The 18,395-nt window shown below is 52.4% G+C and overlaps 1 protein-coding gene and 1 long non-coding RNA gene across 2 annotated transcripts in view; both read right to left on the reverse strand.

The window, feature by feature from the left end:
• Positions 1 to 18,395, reverse strand: part of LOC144245949 (uncharacterized) — a 373,861-nt gene that overhangs the window by 11,147 nt on the left and 344,319 nt on the right. The gene's annotated exons all lie outside the window — the stretch shown is intronic.
• SOX1 (SRY-box transcription factor 1) lies at positions 10,985 to 12,233 on the reverse strand. The gene has a single exon (XM_021545603.3). The coding sequence runs from the start codon at positions 12,118 to 12,120 to the stop codon at positions 11,002 to 11,004; it is 1,119 nt and encodes a 372-aa protein (XP_021401278.1). The 5' UTR covers positions 12,121 to 12,233; the 3' UTR covers positions 10,985 to 11,001.

Consider the following 18,395-nt stretch of genomic DNA (forward strand, 5'->3'; position numbering starts at 1 on the left):
TGCCATTTGGTCACTAGTGGACAAAAATAAAGGGCATAGGGAGTAGGGCAAGGATGTAGAGCACGACAGCTTGGGGACAAACCTGGCTCTGGGGCTGTCCCCCCGCAGTCGGTTCTGGCCCATGAGACGCTCCCGGGCTCTCTGGACAGGGAACACCCGGGTTCCGATTCACGCCCCGCTAAAATCCACCAGGGGCCAGTCCCACCTGTCCCACTCGGGAAGCACAGAGTGGGGACCCTCGCAGCCTGGGTGCCGCCGGTTTCCTGACCCAAGGCAGGTGAGCTTTTGTCCCGTGTCCCCTCTCCAGGGACAAGAGGTGTTTATCCCCTCGGCAACGCCACAGCCCGAACCGGAGCTGCTCCCCGGGGACGTGGGGTTCCCCACTCGCATCCTGGCTGCCACTACCCGACCTCCTGCTCTCGCCGCACCCCGTGGCGAGCCGCCTGCCCCGCGGAGGGGCAGAATGCCGCTTCCCACGCGGAATGCGGGTGGGCCGGGGGGAGCCCTGAGCCGGCTCAGCAGAAGCGCCGGGGCAGCGGCCGGTGCCCGCCGGGTGGCGGGGCCGGAGGGGCCGCTCACACCGCCTTCTCTAACAAACTATTACCCCCCGCTATCGGGGGGTGAGAGGGGGTGTGCAGGGGATAGCCGGGTCCTGGGCTTCATTAAAGGCTTTTGGCAACTAGCTTGTGTAATCGGGTGGATTTTGCCAGTAACGGCCCCTCAAATCCAGCCCGGTTTGGATCTGCAGCCCCTTTGGCTGGAGGCAGAGCGGCAGGAAGCTCTGCTGCAGCTGCCTCCAACTCTCCTTTTCGTAAGAAAGATCTTTCTCTCCCTGTTTGCTGGGAAAAGGTAGATGTCTTCCACCGCAGACTCTAAGAGTTTTGTTAAAATCAGCATTTCAGAGCTCTGTTTGTCGTCTCCAGAGACATTGGGATTCCCTGTAAGCCCGGTGTTCTCGCTAAGCGAGGCGTGCGTGCCGGCGGAGGGAATGCCGAAGTTTCCCTTTCAAGGGTTTTGTGGCTGCGCTTACTATTTGATGCTCATTGAGGGAAAGAGATCCGTTCCAAATGTTGTCCAACTCTTTTACAGAATGGAAATTGAGTTTCAGTAATACTTTTTCTGCACGTTCTTCATTTTTTAGAAATTATTATGTCGTGCACCACAAAAGACGAACACGATTCTCTGTGAATTTTAGCTCTGATTTTCTCCATATTTCCACTCAATTTTCGTGCTTGTAGCGAGTCCTCTTCCTGTTAGGCAATGAGAATATTATAATAAAACTAGAAGGTAAGACAAGACACCTCAGTTCGACGGTACCTGAATCTGGTGTGCAGAAATGTAAGTATGGAGATGGACTTGCATTCTGCAGCAAACCTCTGGAAAGTATGATGGGATGTTCCCAAGAGCATGACGTCATTGTATGTATTTATGAAACAGACACTGTTTTTTATTACAGATTTGTTCTTTTTTATTTTGTCTCCTTCTTAAAGGGGATCAACAAGAATATCCTAAGAAGCAAAGACCTTGCTTTAAACAACGGACTCTGAGGTCATGTTTTTGTGACAATAGGCTTACCTTTCAAATGCAGTATTTTCTCTTATTGAACATCTAAGTCTCCCTTAAGACAGGTGATACATCCAGATGTCTAAATAGGAATACTTAACCGTGAAAACATGAATACATAGTTTAGATATTATGAAATATATGGAACATGTCTGTGATACACAATTTATCTACCTGAAACTACCCACTGAATAGTAAAGTTGCATAGCAAGCTTCTACCAAATTGTACAAAACTGGGCTCATTTGGTCACAGAAGGATGCCTTTTGCAATAATGCCACTTCGTTGCTTTCCTAATCTTAAATATGTGGCTATATGGCACATTCATCATGATCAGCTTGTCCCACGTATCTAGTCAGCTTTGGTCTGTGACCCCTAAGACTGAGATGTTGCTATATTCGGGTATTCCGGAAAATCAGAAAATCAGGCTGAACTTTTCCCGGCAGCTGTTTAGTAAAAAAAAAAAAAAAAAAAAAAAAAAAACACCACAAAAAAACACACACACACAAACAAACAAACAAACAAAAAACCCAAAAGAACCAAGCCAAAAACAAACCTACGAATAGGAGATTATTTGTTCTTATGTTGTGACCCAAACTCAATCGGCTAAATGGACATTTTGGTTGGAGGTGTAGCAGAAAATTCCTCAGTCTTGCTAGAAAGTTAGAAGATGAGAGGAAGATGAACGGAGGAAGTGATTTTGGAGGAAGAAATGCATGCTCTACTCTCATTACCTCGTTCTTGACTGTTCCATAAGACACTTTAGTAATTATGTGGCACCAGAGCATAGAAATTTCCCGTTTGGAAAATGCAATCCATGTCCATATCCCTCCTCTTCACTCTTACGGCTGTTCAAAACACTGTTGAAGAGGTTTTTAGGCTAAACTCCATGCTTCTATTATTCATACTCTGTCCTAAAACAGCTAGGCTTGAGCTCACCTACAGCTGTGTATTTTAAGTTTAAGTTTAAATACACTTAGTTAAGTACACACATACACTTTTTATGGTCCTTCAAGGTAGAAGATGCACATGTTCACAGTGACTCAGTTGCACAACATCTTGGAGTTTGCATTATTTCTTATATTTTATCATCGAGAAGGGAGGGGGACGATGACAAACCATGAAGCTTTCACCTGCCCTGTGACTGAAAAACCATTTAGGGGAAGGTAAGACTGATAATGCACGAAGGCACAGATAATTTAAAAACCCAAACAAACAAACCCTTAACAAAAGCAAACCCTCTTTCTCTCTTCTTCTACCTACGGGTAAAATCAAGGGTAATACAGAACATTAATCTGATCAATTGATCAATGAATTACTCAAGATTTTTCCAAAAGATAAAGATACCCAGTGAGCCAGGAAAGAAGGAGAGATCATGTTTGAAGTGTATGTAACTCGAAAACACTATAGATGCTTTCAGAGCTTTCCTCACCCGGTGGGAATTGTGTTTTCGTGTCTATACTTTGTTTCGAACTCTCGTGCTTGGGGTTTTAGGTCTTTCCTGGCCTTGCGCTATTTGTGTTTGTAGCTCCAAAACTGAACAGCCATTCATTCTTCTAATCTGATTAGGATTGAACTAACCACTCACCAGTGGTTTTAGCAAGACAATCTTCCTATAGACCTTTTCTGCATTGGAGAGATTAAAAAAAAAAAAAAAAAACCCAAAAAAACAAACCCAAAAAAAAAAAAAAAAGCAACAACAACCAAAACCACCACACAAAACAAACCTTTCTGAAATCTGTGCGAGACAACTTTTGGGTAGGAAATAAACTTCTCCCTACTCCCTCTGTACCCTTCCTGCAACTTCACCTCCCTCCTTGGATGTATGGTGCCTTTGTTCACCACTAGTTCCTAGTTGCTATGGAGTTTTACGCCTTGGTAAACTATATTTCACCTCCTCCCGGTGAAAGCTATTCTTTTCCTAAATGCACACTTTTCAGACTCCGGTCTTTCCCCCTACCCCGTGTCGGTCGCACTTCCTCAGCCCACGCTGGCCTGCCCCGGGCTAAAGCCGCGTTTTCCCACTCGGATCTCAGATCACCCTCTAGCACTTGCCCAATTGTTTGACCACGGACAGATGCTCTCCTGCTTCTCCTCGGTTTTATTGTCCTTCATTTTATTTTTTTTTTTTTTTTAAGGTTTCTGAGGGACAGTCCCTCTATCTGAGAGCCGCAGCTAACCGTGGCACACGTCTTTTCCAAATCAATGAGAGGTGTCCGGGCTGAAAGCGTGGACAATGGGATTTTACCGAGCATGAAGCATACTACCCCCAAACCCGTCCTGGCAGGCCGTGCTAAAGCATTTGAATGACTTTCTTGAAATGAGACCTTTTTGAAGACTCCTCCCTTCCCTCCTCCCTTCCCACCATCTAGGAAAGATAGGCATGAAACTGCATGGGGGCACCCCAAGGCTTTGTAAATTGGGGGTGGGGTGTGTGTCCTTTGTCACAAAGCACCACTGCTTCCACCCCAAAGTCAGGGACCAAAGTGCTTTACCTTGAGGGTTGCCCCTCACTCACCACAAGCTCCGGACATGTAAAGGGATGGGGTTTTCACTTTGGAACTTCCAGACTTTTTGACGGCACTTAACAGTGGTGTAGTTCACTTCAGTCAGCTACCAATTTCTAGCCTATCCTACAGATGCATCTCCTAGTGTGTCCTGGTTTTAGACATAAAGACTGGGAAGGAATTCCATGTTTCCTGCTAGCATTTTGGCCATGAAGCTATAGGAGTGGGCCCCATATATCATATGCTGTTACATCGAAGATCCTCAAAATCCTCCAAAATCTAGTTTGTTAATCTTTACTTTTGCAAAGTTTTCTCCAATAGTAGAATGGTTCAGTGCATGCAAAAGCCAATGGGCTTTCACTTCAGCCTCTAAAGGAAGCCTCCATTACATCTGTACCTGTACACCAGGCTCCCCAGCTCCTCTGCCAGCTGTCCTGCTACTCGGGCTGCCCTAGTGTTCTAGCTTTTCCTGACCACGGCAGAGCTGGAGCCAGCAAGCAGGCAGGCAAGCAAGGCCCTGTCCAATTCCGCACCCACAATCTGTTATCCTTCCTACCACCTGGGCAGAGGGTCGGCTCGCACCGCTTCCCCACGCCCCTCTGCAGATACTCCGTTCACACCAGCCTCCCGGTTTGGAGCTCTGCAAGACCGTCTCCTGCCATCTTTTTTGTTGTGTCTCCTCTGTCTTTCTTTTGGCCTTGCACCTTCAGAAGTGACTTTTCAGGCAAGCTTGGCTGTCTGACTCCTCTATGGCTCGGTCGTGTGAAACCTCTTGCCTCAGACTTCAGTTTCCCCACGGAAAGCAGCATCCATCCCTGACCTCAGAACAAACAGAGGGTGAGCCGCTTAGTCTTGACGGGTATCCTCCTGGTACCCTTGACCAGTCCCAGGCCGGCTGACCCGGGCAGCAGCCCTCTGCGGAGCTGCGTGAGTCCCGAGGAAACAGAAGGGCAGCGGGGCGCGACGGCGCCGCGTTTGCAGAGTGGGGCCACGTGTGGCCGCAGCTGCCTGGAGTTTCACTGCACTTTCACAAGGGATGTCACCAAACCGGGCCAGGCTCATTGGCCTCAGATCCCCTTCGGTTTGGACGATGTCCACGGAGATGCTCGGTGCTGCTCATGGAGTAGCACTGAACCACCCAGCATCCTCGCTTTTTGGGGTGCTGAGTTTTCTGGAAGAGGAGAAGCCAAAATGCCGTAAGGTGGAGGGACAGCTTGCTTCACTCTCCGTCACTCCACCCCCCCGCCAAAAAAAAGGAAGATAGCTTGTGTTGTCTCCCCGCCCTGTGCAGTGCCTGTGTGCGTGGGGTGTGCACGGCACGGTGGAGCAGCGGCGCCGGTTCCCCGCCGGTTCCGCGGGGCGAGGACCGGCACCGAGGCGCCCAGTGCTGGCCCCGCTCGGCGGCCCGTCGGGGGCCCTCTCCCCCGCCCAGTGCCGTCCCCCGCCCCCGGTAGCCGCGCAGCAGATGGCTCGCGGTCCGGGAGGGCGCCCGCCCGCCGGTGAATGCATGACTGGAGCCGGGCTTTGGTGCCGCCCAGCCCGGGAGGGTCCCGTGTGGAGTTCAAGAGCGGCCTTTCCGCCTGACAGAAATGCGCTTGTTTTTCCCAGATATCTCGACCCGCCCCTGCCCCTCACGCCTGGAACTCTCCCTCCTTCCCTTCTTCCCCTACTCGTCCATGAGGGACTCGAAGGCTGCGGTCGGGAGACGGGGCGCACCGCAGCATTCCCCCCACCGACCTCCCTCTGGGACGTCTCCTCTCACTCCTTCCCGACTGTGGCGTCTCCCTTTTCCTCCCAGTGGGGCCAGGCCCTCCCCCACCAGACCCCACTCGCTCCAAGGCGGGGCTCTGGTCTCGCTGGCTGCCCGGCCGGCCGCTGGCGTGCAGCGGGAGCCGTCGGTTTTCCGCAGGGTGATTGTAAACGGGTTTGACTGGCCGTTGATCTCGGGGTCAGGACTCTCCTCGCTAATCCCTCGCTCTCCAAACACCGCCCCCTCTCCTCCTCCCCACGCTCTCCCTCCCTTTCTCTCACCCCTCTCCCCTTCTGCCACCCCCGTTTTCCTCTTGCATCATTTATCTGCAGCCTCTCTGACGGCATCGGGGGCACCTCGCTTCCTGGGGCCGCAGCTCGCAAAGACCCACTCGCACTCCACAAACAACATCCCCCAGGCCCACTGCTCCACGATTCCAGGGGGATTGGTTTAGCAAGGAGGGCCCTCCCTGCAAGATCAGCCCCCTGCACGCCGACATGGACACAGGGACACTCTGACGCTGTCCGCCCCCACGGGACTGCCCCGTCCCGGCGCTCTCCACATGTAGGAGGGAAGGGGAGATCTGGAGATTACTGGGGCGAGCTGACAGAAAGTGTGCGGGAAGGGGGAGGGAGGGGCAGACAAGGGCTCGGGAGAGTCCGTGAGTGCCCGGGAAAGGCGGGCAAATCGTGGGGCGTGGGAGAGCGTCGGCGCCAGCCCCGGGAGAGCATCCCGTCCAGATAACCCATCAAAGCCACAGACACCTGCCAGTTCGCGTCTTTTAGCTTCGTTTTACTTTACAACGATACTTAGATCGGCCTTTTGGTTTGTTTTTCGGCGGGGGAGCTTGTCTGTGTGATGCTGTGATGCTTTTTTGCTTTTATAATTTCTTTTTCCTTCCGTGGCAGTTTACACGTAATAATAAAATGCTGTAACCGCGTCAGACGTTCAGGTGACCCGGCCTGATGTCGCCTGCATGTGGCGCAGCTGGGAGGGAGGGTCCTCCCCACCCCCCACCCCGCCCTACCAAGGAGCATTTCGCGGCGCTTGTCCCGCTGTGGCCCTACGGGCGCCTTGGGTCTGATTTCTGGAATCGTCCCTCTTTTTATCTTCATGGACAATTTCGTGCGCCCTCCTCCTGCGCTCCGTTGCTCCCAGAGGCTCGGAGCCGTCCCACCGATGCTCCCCCCCGGGGCTTGTTGCGATGTGACTCCGGTTGAGAGCGCGGGGGAGTGGAACTAGGGGGAACGGCATTTCCCCGGGGCCCAGCGCCACTCCTACGAGCTCAGTGAGCCACGCACGGTGGAAAGGAAGAAGGGCGAGGGAGCGGGGGGGGAATGTTTTTTAGAAAAGGAGAGCTGTTGGGAAAAGAGCTGTAGAGTTGTGGCCAAGTTTGTGTTTTGGCTCGAAGTTCGGAGCGGATCAAACCTGTTATCTCTCTGTGCCTCCTGTCCTTCTGGCCCCTCTGCCGCTGTCCCCCTCCAGGGGCACAGGGTCTCCCCGGCAGAGCGGTGACCGCGGGGGTGGGGTCTGCCCACGGGGGGCCTTGACCCCAAGCTCCCCACGCTACACGCAGCTAACTGCACAGAGAAGGCACCTCGGCCCCGCTCCCTTTCGCCTTACTCCCTGGATTTTCCTTCCTTTTACTGAAAACGAGATGAGTTTTTGCTTTAATTCTTCCACATACGTGATTTTAATAGCTCTGTCAATCATGCTATAGGAGGAACATTTCATACAATTTTAGATGTAATGTACTTAAACCATAAATCGCTTAAACCTATTCTTAGTTTTGCATATTCAATTATTCTCTTATATATAACTCTCATAGCAAAAAGCCCGAAGACATAATTATGTGACTGTACCTAACCCCAACTCATCTGCCTAGGAAAGTTGTTCTGTTTAAATATCCAAACGTGAAGTTTAACTCAAATTAAACTGAATTGCCAAACCAACCAACAGACCACGAACAGCAAAAAAAAATTCTAACCCGATGGTGTCTCAAGGGGGTGGGATAGTATTTGGTATTTCGTGGAGATCAGAGGGGTTTTTTGTTCGTTTGTTTGGGTTTTTTGTGTGTTGTTCGGGTTTTTTTCTTTTTCTTTTGTTTGTTTTGGTTTGGCTTTTTTTTTTTTTTTTTTAGGAAGGTTTGCTTTTTAGGTTTGTTCTTTTTTGGGGGGGTAGACATTTGCAGAGCGAACTGTATTTCATTGAAAAGCGAGATGAGGGTGTTTGAAGCTTATTTGAATATAGCCGATATTGGGTCTCTTTAATCCCCTTGTGTTGAAAGTGCAGGTATTCCTATTATTCTAGGCATAACGCCATTGAGCCGCTAAATTGTGATGGTAGGAGGGAAAACTCATTAAAAGAAGCTCATTTAGAGAGCTATAATTTTTTTTTTTTTAGAAAAAAAAAACCAAAAAAACACTTCCCCATAGTATTTCTGCTGTTTGGACGCAAATGAACAGATGTTTATTTGCTTCTCTCTCTTGACCACTCCAATCCTGTTCCATTAGCCATGTTCAGCGATATAGTATTTTTCTGTTCTATTTTGTCATTAAATGTGATTTTCAACAGCTATGACCCTTAAAGAAAAAGGCACGTAACAAGGGTGCATGAAATGTATATGTGTCTGCATGTGCACATGTGTACACACACACACACACACACACACACACACTTCTCTTCGGTCATGATGCTATCTATGGTGTGTACAGATATTTACGAGTATATGCACATGAAGGACAACACGTTTCAAGAAACAGTTCAACAGGTACCCAGCTTAATCTGCATACCTAAAGGTATAGCTATTAATTTTTAAAATTTCATCTAAGACTCTGTTTGGCTGGAGGTGATCAACACCGCAGAAAGTTTCCCACAGGTTCTTGCTTTCTGTATGTACTCTTTGGTCGCTGAGCATTAGCAAAACCCGTCTGCTAACTGTCTGAACCCGCACACGCCTACATTTTAATAAAGGCTCGAATAGTTAAGAAAATAAAAGGAAAAAAAAAAAAGTTTGGGCTGAAATCAATGGGCAGCTTCCATGAAAATCTTGGGTTCGGTATGAGTGATTTTTACAAAATTATCGACAGGAGTCCGAAGAATTATGTATGTCAATTGACATGTCAGCATTATAGAAGTGCAATCACTACGACGGACCAAACCCTCATTAGCTAACTCAAACTTCCTCACTCCTGGACGGATGCAGTACTTATTCACCAGAGCTAAAGGACGAAGAGTCCTACAGCCTACTGGGGTCGACATTGAAGTCCTGGAAGTTAATTATTTTCCCTTTTGTTTAAGCAGTTATGACTACTTTAAAAATTCATTTGCTACAGTAGTTTACAGCAAACTTTTAATTCTAACATATAGAAGATTATCTCTCAACAGCTAGAAAAAAAATTTAAATTAGATCTCAAAGCATTAAACAACATTCTGCAATGAAATGACACGCATCATTTTGCTCGCCAGCTTTCGCACCAGTCGCTAAAAATGGGAGGCAGGGGGATGGGGAAGGGGGAGAAAGGTGTGACCTCCCCGCTCCCCGCTCGCTCCCCGGAATGCTCCGGGTGGATGGGACTGCTTTTCGGGCGGGAGGTTTAGAGGTCGTTTTTCTTTTCGTTACGAGCAAAAAGAAGCGCTTTCACTTTCCATGATGTTAATTAGAGGGGAAGTGCCGCGCTGGACGGTGTCTTCTCGTTTCCCGGGGAGGTGCGTGTCCCCCGGGCCGCCGGGAACTCCCGGCCCAGTGGGGGCCCGAGGCGACAGGGGCGGGCAGCGCCCGATCACCCCCAGGGGAAAAGTCAAGGCTCCGGCAAGGTCCGGACCACCAGTCCAGCCATAAAATCCATAAAATGAACGTTCACGGCTGAAGAGTAACGCTTCTAGGCAGTAAACTGCCTTCCCTTGCAGTAGGGAATGAGTATCAAAATAAATCTACCTTCACCCTTCTGATCGACATAGGTTAGGGAACATCGACATTTACTGCAGATTGCACTTCATTCTGTTTGCCGCTGCTACTTAAAACTTTCTTCCCAAAATCTAGGTTTCCCTGCTGTGTTTCCAGGCTTACCATGATAAATCTCACTATGCTCACCAGTTAGCTTTTCTTTTTATACAGGTGACTTTTTCTGCTTTGAAATTTATTTAATCAAAACAGGGAAAAAAAAAAAAAAAAAGGACCACATTCTTAGGATTTCCGTTTAGCAGAAAAGCTTTTTAGTAAACTATATACACAATCTGATTTCCTTTGTACCGCCTAAATAAAAATTATTTCACAATGCATTTACAAGAAATGATACAAAAAGAAAACAAAATCAAAGAGAAAACAAACAAAAATATCCAGATACAATAAAGTTTTACGAACCCCGGAAAAAAAAAATGGAGCTTCCAAAACAAAAAAAAAGTTTTATAAATAAACAAACAAGTAACAAAAAACCCCAACCCAAACCCAAAAAACCCTCGAGAATATCTACAAAAAACTTTTAAGTGTTCTTTTGGATTTGTCTTAGTACATGAATAATAAATGAGAACTGTTTCCTCATCAACTTCGAGTTAATTAGTCAATAAAAAATCTTCGCAAGAAGCGATCCGTGACTGAAATCGTAACTGTTCCGCGCGGTATAAAAGTTGGCATCACCTACAACTTTGTGAGTTTATTATTGGTATTTTTTCTTTTCGCTGCCGTTTCCCCCTTTCTCTTTCTTTCTCCTCTTTTGCAAATAAACGCTCTATGTCTCTTGGATGAATGATAAATACTGTACAAAAAGTCTCGGTAAAACACGAAGTTCAGTCTAAAACTAGTTTTATAAACTAGTCCTTCTAAAAAAAAAAGGTAAGTAAAGCAACTGTTACCTTTTTTCTCTCTCGTTATTATTATTATTATTTATTATTATTATTACAAGAACATCAAAACATTTCTGTACAAAAAGGAAGGAAGAAAGAAAAAAAAAAAAGAGAGGCGGGGGAGGGCGGGAGGGAAGGAGCGCGATAGGCAAAAATAAGAGGGGGGAACCTGGGAGCGGGGCAGGAGCGGCGCGGGCCGGGGCGCGGGCAGCGGCCGGGGCTGAGCGTGCGGTGGCAGCGGCGGGGCGCGCAGTCCTGCAGGCCGGCCCGGGGCCGGGGGCGGTGGCCGAGCCGGTGCCCGCGTCCGTGCCTGCCTCCGGCGCTCCGGTGCTGGCGGGGGCTCAGATGTGCGTCAAAGGAACGGTGCCGTTCACCCCCGTGCTGGCGCTCTGGTAGTGCTGGGGCAGGGAGTGGAGCCGGCTCTGGGCGGCAGCGGCCGCCGGATCCCCGCCTTCCCCGGCCGGTAAGTACATGCTGATCATCTCCCGCAGGTCCCCGGGGCACGGGGCCCGCGAGTGAGAGGTGACGGGCGGGCTCACGCTGGGCTCCGACTTCACCAGCGAGCCCAGTGCACCCAGCGCACCCGAGGAGGCGGCCGCCGCCGCTGCCGCCGCCGCCGCCGCCGCAGCCGAGTTCTGGTGGGGCTGGGAGCCGTAGGGCAGGGCGCCGTAGCCCGAGGGCGAGGCGCTCATGTAGCCCTGCGAGTTGGAGATGGGGCTGTACTGCAGGGCACCCATGTCGTAGCGGTGCATGGGCTGCGGGTTGTGCGGGTGGTGCGGGTGATGTGGGTGCGGGTGGTGCGGGTGCCCCCCGCTGCCCGGGTGCTGGCTGTAGGCGAGCTGCGCCTCCTGCATCATCGCTGCCGCCGCCGCCGCCGCCGCCACCGAGCCCGGGTAGGCGCCGTTGGCCCAGCCGTTCATGTGCGCGTAGCCGCCGCTGGCCGTGCCGCCGGGGCTCTCCAGCCGCTGCCCGACGCTGCCCGGGCTGACGCCGACGCCCATGCCCACGCCGACGCCGGCCGGGCCTCCCCCGGCCGAGCCGGCGCTCAGCAGCCCCCCGGCCAGCGAGTACTTGTCCTTCTTGAGCAGGGTCTTGGTCTTCCGCCGCGGCCGGTATTTATAATCCGGGTGCTCCTTCATGTGCAGCGCTCGCAGCCGCTTCGCCTCGTCGATGAACGGTCTCTTCTCGGCCTCCGACATGACTTTCCACTCGGCCCCCAGGCGCTTGCTGATCTCCGAGTTGTGCATTTTGGGGTTCTCCTGGGCCATCTTCCGCCGCTGGCCCCGCGACCACACCATGAAGGCGTTCATGGGTCTCTTGACCCGGTCCTGGTTCGCTTTGTTTCCCCCGCCGCCGCCGCCGCCTCCGCCGCCTCCCGCTCCGGTCTGCCCCGAGAGGTTCGTGGGGGCCTGGGCTCCGCCAGGGGAGTGCAAGTCCGTCTCCATCATCATGCTGTACATTCAAATAGCTTTTTTATTTTCCACCGGTGCCAGACGTGAAAAATGAATCAAACATAGAGGAGCCCGGGAGGCCGGGGAGCGAGCGAGGCGAAACCCGTTTGTATCTAGGTAGCGAAAGCCGTGCCGAAAAAAAAAAAAAAAAAAAAAAAAAAAAAAAAAAAAAAAAAAAAGGAGGAGGAGAAGAAAACCGCGAGGAGAGCGATCGGCGACCCTGCCGGCGAAAAAAAAACTTTCTCCCTTTCGCAAATCACTTTCGGGGCTCGGCGGCGACGGGGGTTCGAGCTGCTCAAACAGGTGCACGGCAAACTTGCTGCTTCACTTGGCGCGGCGGGAGGAGTGTGCGGAGCCGTCGGCGGTGTCCTCCGCTCCTCCGCTCGCCGGCGCTCCCCGGCAGACGCGCGCACACCCCTCCGCTCCCGCTCTTATCCTTAACGGAGCTATTTTTTTTTTTGTTCTTTGCTGCTAACTTGGAGAGAGAGAGGGAGGGAGGGGAGGGAGCGTGTGTGACTTGCATCCGCTGATCGCAGGTGAACGAAGAAGAAGAGAGGAGAACCCACCGCCACGCGAAAAGGAGGCGGAAAAAAAAAAAAAGTATTTCAACGTTAACTGAAAAAAAAAAAAAAAAAAAAAAGCGGGAGGAGGATCGGGGGAGGGAGGGGGTGGGGGAAGGAGCCCAACCAAACCACGCGCCGAGCCCGGCGGCCGGGGCCGGCGGCGCAGCAATTTGCTGGCGGTGGTCTCCCTCCCGCGGCCCGGGCGGGACGGGCCGGCGGGGCCGGGCCGGGGCCGGGCAGCAGGAGGAGGAGCCGCCGGGCGCGCGGGGAGCGGCGCCGCAGCCATACGGCGCGCGCCGAGCCCGCCTTAAATCGCCTGGCGGCGGCCAATGGGGGCGCGCCGCCGGGCGCTCATCTGCATATGGCGCGCGCCGAGCGGTGACGTGCGGCAGGGCGCGCCGCGCTCGGGGCGGGCGGAGCGGCCGCGTCCCGGGCGGGGACAGCGCCCGGCCCCGCCGGCATCGCCGCACGGAGCCCGCGGGCCGCCCCGTCCCCGCCCGGCTCGCACATCACTGAGGCGACCGTCGAGCAGTATTTTGGGTGGCTGAAGCGCCCCAGGCTGTCCGCCCCGCTACCGCAGCCGTGAGGGCGGCAGGTAGACGTGCCTTTTCCGCGGGACTTCGTTCTGGAGATTTCGCCGGAGCCCCCTCAGATGTCTCTCCCAGGTGTTAAAACTGCCGCCAGGCCCAGGCATGCGGAAGAGGCAGGACGCAGTCGTTTTTCACTTAGTCTTAGGGGAGTTAAAAGCACCTGCGACTAAAGAAGGTACACGAAAACATGTTATCTTTGTATATAGTAAGTACAGGTATACTGTACTTACTATATGAGTAAGTATATTATGAGAGGGGTTTTTTTTTTGTTTGTTTGTTTTTTTTTTTTTGGTTTAGGTTTTTTTGCCCTTGAAAACATTAAAAGACTATCTTTGTGCCCTGGCTGCCTTGTGAGATTATAGTTATTTTTATAGGGGGGAGAAAATAGTCCACATGGAAATTCATGCTGCAGTCCTTAATTGCAGCTATAGGAATGGCAAGTCCATCACACAAATGCCCACGCACGTATAAACGGCCGCCCCCATCATCTTTTGCCAGGTGGAGTAAGGCACACACAGCATGCCTGCTCTTTTCACGGTCCGTGTTAATTTTCCTGACCCTAGTGGCCATCCAAGGCTGGAATCACGCTGCAACTCCCCCAATTACTGCTATTACCACCAGAAGTTTTCTGCAGGAGGAATATGCACTGTGCACAATGTACTGGTCCTAGGCACTGAGCTAGGATTAGACTTTTCTCCTCATTTCCAATGACTCGTCATGATAATATGGGTTTGCTGGGGAGAGGAAAGCACCTCTCCACTTCTGGTGGCCGAAGGCTCAGCCTGCTTCCAGCCTTTGAGCTCAATCCGAGTGATGTGGTTAACTCGGGTGCCGGTGCTTTTGGGAGGACATTATTCTCTCCCAGTCAGCCCTAAGGGTTCAAAGAGGGCAAGGGACACGGTGCAGGAACGGACGCGTGCTTCTCCAGCTGATAGTTCCTTAAGTTGCCATATTTGCCATGGCAAAACAAGGAAGGCCCTTGTGATTGCTAAATTATGTATTAAAAATACAAGTGGTTGGGACAGGAGGGGAGGGAGAGGGGGGAGAAGGTTACTGCAGAAAGGCACATTTCCACTTGGATGGACAAATGAAGGTATGAGGAGTAAAGACTGCAAGATAAGACGGCATGGCTTGCAAATTATCCACCCAAGACCCTAGTGGTATTTTCCCCTGTAATTTGATAGAAAGGCACCTAAAGGCCTCCTTGACAAATAAATGGGTCGAATCGCTGTGGGGCAATCTTTTCCTGATGAGTCCTATGCATCTTGCCAGACAGTGGACTCCGTGGGAACACACCCTTATCCCTGGGAACTGGGGATACACACCAGGTTCCATTCCCCTCACGTTCAGGGAAACTGTGCCAGAGGCTGAACTTTCCCTGCTGTGGTGCAGAGGCAACTGCTAATCCACACTCGCCCGGGGCCTACCCGCTCCTGGACTTTTTCCCAGGTGTGGGATTTACCCCATTTCCCCTGACCCCCGGAAAATAAACATAGAATGCCCCTTTCTTCCTCTAGAAGCAGCCGAACTCACACGAACACGGGCGCGGGGAGAAACGCGGACGGAGAGTAGGGAGCGAGGATGTGCTGCTGCCGTGAGTGCCTCTGGCACAGGTGCACCCGCTCACCTTCGGCCAGGGGGTGTCTACCGACTGAACGGGCGGGAGGAAGGTGTAAAAACCAGTTCGAGGGGGCAGCCAAGGGCTTTTCTTCCGTAGTAAAGGTAGTGCAGATCCCGATTCACGGGACTAGGAACGAGGTCAAGCACTTTGGCGAGTGTCGTTTGACAGGGTTGCGGGGCTGGGGTAGAGCAGGCCGGGGCTGCGCCCGGAGATAAGAGATCTTTCCCCTGCAGAAAGTGGGGTTACAAAGAACCAGGAGTCGGGTGGTGGAGGGAATAGGTGGGGGCGGCCGGGGGTGTGGTGTACGCTGGGTAAACCCTGCAGGGAAGTCAGAAGGGAGGAGAGGAGGTCGCGTACTGGGAGCAGGACCGGGGCGTGCGAAAGGTCCGGGCGCGGCCCGTGTCGGCCGCCGGGCCCGCGGAAGGGAGCGGTACCGGCAGGTGCCGTTCTCGCAGGCCGGCCGCAGTGATGAGTGCCTCCCCCGGCCGCGGCTCCCCGCCACCTCCGCGCTGCGAGGCGGGGCGCGCCTCGGCGGGCCGTGCCTCTCCCCGCACCGGCTGCGCCGGGAGGGCCGCCCCTCGGGCGGGGGTCGCCCTCCGCGGGCCCGGCCGACGTGGTGCCCTCTGTGCCCCCGCAGACGAGGAGGGGCAGCGGGGCCGAGCCGGGCGCCCCGGAGCAGGCGACGATCGCCGTCTGCTGGCTGCCGCCGTGCCTCCCTCGGCCCGGGTCGGGGCCGGCCAGCGGCAGCCCGCGCCGAGGCGATGCCGTGGGGAGATGCTCGTCAGGGCTGCCTGACGCCTGACCCCTCGCCAGCCCTGTCTGAAACGTGAGGCGGGGAGGGAGCGGGATCGCTTGCAGTTCCTCTGGCACTTCACTCCAAAACCCAATATCCAGAAGGAAATGCAAAACACTCCCTCACTACTGGGGTGCCGTTGTTGGGCGAAAGTGAGCAAATTGGGAGGGAGCAGAAAGGGCAGGCAAAGGAGAGAGAAGAAGCATTTTCCTGCCTCAGTGACTTGGTGACTCGGGGATCACAGCTTTCAACGTGACCGGCTTGCTACCCGGTTGAGATGGAACGGTCGGAAACAGGGTGGCTGAATAAAGTCCCGCTTTCTTTTGCAGCGTTAACAACTGTTCTGTGCCATCCTACAGCACCAGTCCCAAATCAGCTACGAGCTCTCTCTGTGTTTTGTTGTCTTTTCTCAGCTTGCTGGGTAAAAGCGTATGGAGAATCTCTGGAGCTTTCGAGTAGGGGCTCACCCTGTGAACGGTACTCACACATATAATTCAAATTTCACAGCTGACCTGCTCTGAAAACCTCAATCAGCTTCTAATTGAAGGGAAAACAAAATATTGCTTCCCTACAGCAGAGCTAACGATTTAATCATTATATCAGACATTATAGCTTTTAATTAGGCTAATGCTGATACTGTATGGAAAGAGATAATTCAACACAGTTCTTGATGAATTCTGTAATTGGGTTAACGGAGGAGCAGTTGGGGGAAGAGACGTCAATATTCAAGCTGCGTCTATAGCCACCAGGTTTATGAATGAAAGGGAAGGGAGAAAAAGAAAAGGGGGGGGGGGGGGGGGGGGGGGAAAGGGCTAAAATTCCCTGACGAGAAATGTCTCCCCCCTTCGCCCAGGAGAGCCGTGCCAACCAACTGGATGCGTGAGGAGAGTAAGGGCTGTCCTGCCGCCTCCTCGGCGCGCCCCACTCCCGGCCGCCGCTCCCAGACTGCCCGGACTGCTGCGACACCGGCGGGACCCGAGAGGTGGCCCCGCTGCGGGACCCGCTGCGGCTCCCCGGAGCGGCTTGGGCGGGGGTCAGCGGCTCACAGGCCGCTTTCCCTCTGTCTCCACCCCATCCAACGTGTCGCCCACCGCCACGCTGGGAGCACGCGGGTAGGGGGCAACAGGGCCACCAGCACTGAGACTATCCTGCGGGGGTGCCCCTGGGCAAAGTCGGAGCACGGCGGGGGAACGCCGAGGGTGGTACGGGACGGGGCCGAAAGGTTTCTGAAGTCCTAATGAGAGCAGGCAGCTGCCCTGCACAGCCGGGCGGGCTCGGCTCGGCTGCCGGGAGCTGCCCGCCCTGCGGGCCGCGGGTGCTGGGCAGGAGGCGCGACACGGAGCACGGGGGTGTGCTCAGGGCCAGCCCGCTCCGGGCAAAATCAAAGCGGTCGGAGGGCAGGTTGCTGCTCCATGTACTGCCATTTATTTATGTATTTATTGTGTCAGATAAAAGGCGGCTGAAACCACTTTTCTAAAGGAATTCTGCATCACCGCTCTCTCCACAGTGTCGATAAATTGCCCCTTCCCGAAGAGTTTGTGTATCCCAGCCTTTCTATTTTCTCTCCTTCCTTTCTAGTTTTTACTGGCTTTGAAAATAAGCTTTATGTCTCCGTTGCACCTAAAAGAAGTAGTATCGATCTCCCGCACGTCTGATCTCCGCAGCAGCCGACGGCTGCCCCAGTGCGACAGCGGGTCCCGGCGGGCGGGTGAGCCGGGGTGTCCGGCACTGCCACGGGAGAGGCGCGGCACGCCTCGGTGGGACGGCGGGACGGTCAGACCGCGCCTAAGCAGAGATTTTCTTCCCCCCTCCTTTTCCCGGCAGGACATTCTGCGTGTCTCTTCTCCTTGGAACGGCCCCGATCCTTCCCCCGGTGGGACTTTCGTGTCGGTAGAAAAACCAGAATCGTGTCTTTACGAAGTTTTGTCAGCAGGAACATTTTCTAAAATGTTTGTTTATGCTACGCATCAGCTCGACTTCCAGCACAATATTGTTCTTAAAGAAAAATATCCTGTATTGTGATCCATCCTTGTCTAATTTTGTTAGTAATTACAGTGAAATTGAATAAGTCATTGATAACATTCCAATGACACCACTCTCTATGATTAACAGGCTGAATGCACCTTCTAACATTACACAAAAGTTGTACTTTTCAAGTCTGTTCAAATTTCAAAATTTCTTTAAAAATTGTTATTACTAAGGCACACACGGGGAATATGTGCTGATCAGATGGCACAGCATCTCGCGGGAGATGAGGGTTTGCACTACCCTATTTTTCACGGTTTGGGGTTTCTACCTAAAAGCATAGCCTGACCATTTACTTTTTACAGTCGAGTTATGGAGGGGTCCTTTAGTCAAAAATACTTCACATCAAAAACCAAAAAAACCACCCGAACAGAAAGCATACCCAGCAATTTACTTTCAACCAGGAGAAAAATATTTTAAAATAGTTTAGTTTTGTAACTGTAAACTTGTAAATGAAAAGGAAGAATTGTGGCGGTGGCGAGTCTGTCGGACTAGAACGACATGAGGAATTATTACGTAGTTAATCTTTAAAATTGCGCTGCTGAAATGTCAGTCACGGAAAAAGAGCTTCTCAAGCGCAAATGCGGCATCCCATTTACAGCAGGACAACCTGGATAGTTATGTCTGCGGTGCGTCGCTCAGAACACCATAAAGGTAGTATTTCTAGCTTGCATCCTCGTCAGTTATCCCCA

The sequence above is a fragment of the Lonchura striata genome, chromosome 2 (assembly GCF_046129695.1).
Source record: "Lonchura striata isolate bLonStr1 chromosome 2, bLonStr1.mat, whole genome shotgun sequence".
NCBI lineage: Eukaryota > Metazoa > Chordata > Aves > Passeriformes > Estrildidae > Lonchura > Lonchura striata.

Coding starts and splice junctions, on each gene's coding strand:
- SOX1 (XM_021545603.3), bottom strand. CDS start 12,120: ATGTACAGCATGATGATGGAGACGGACTTGCACTCCCCTGGCGGAGCC.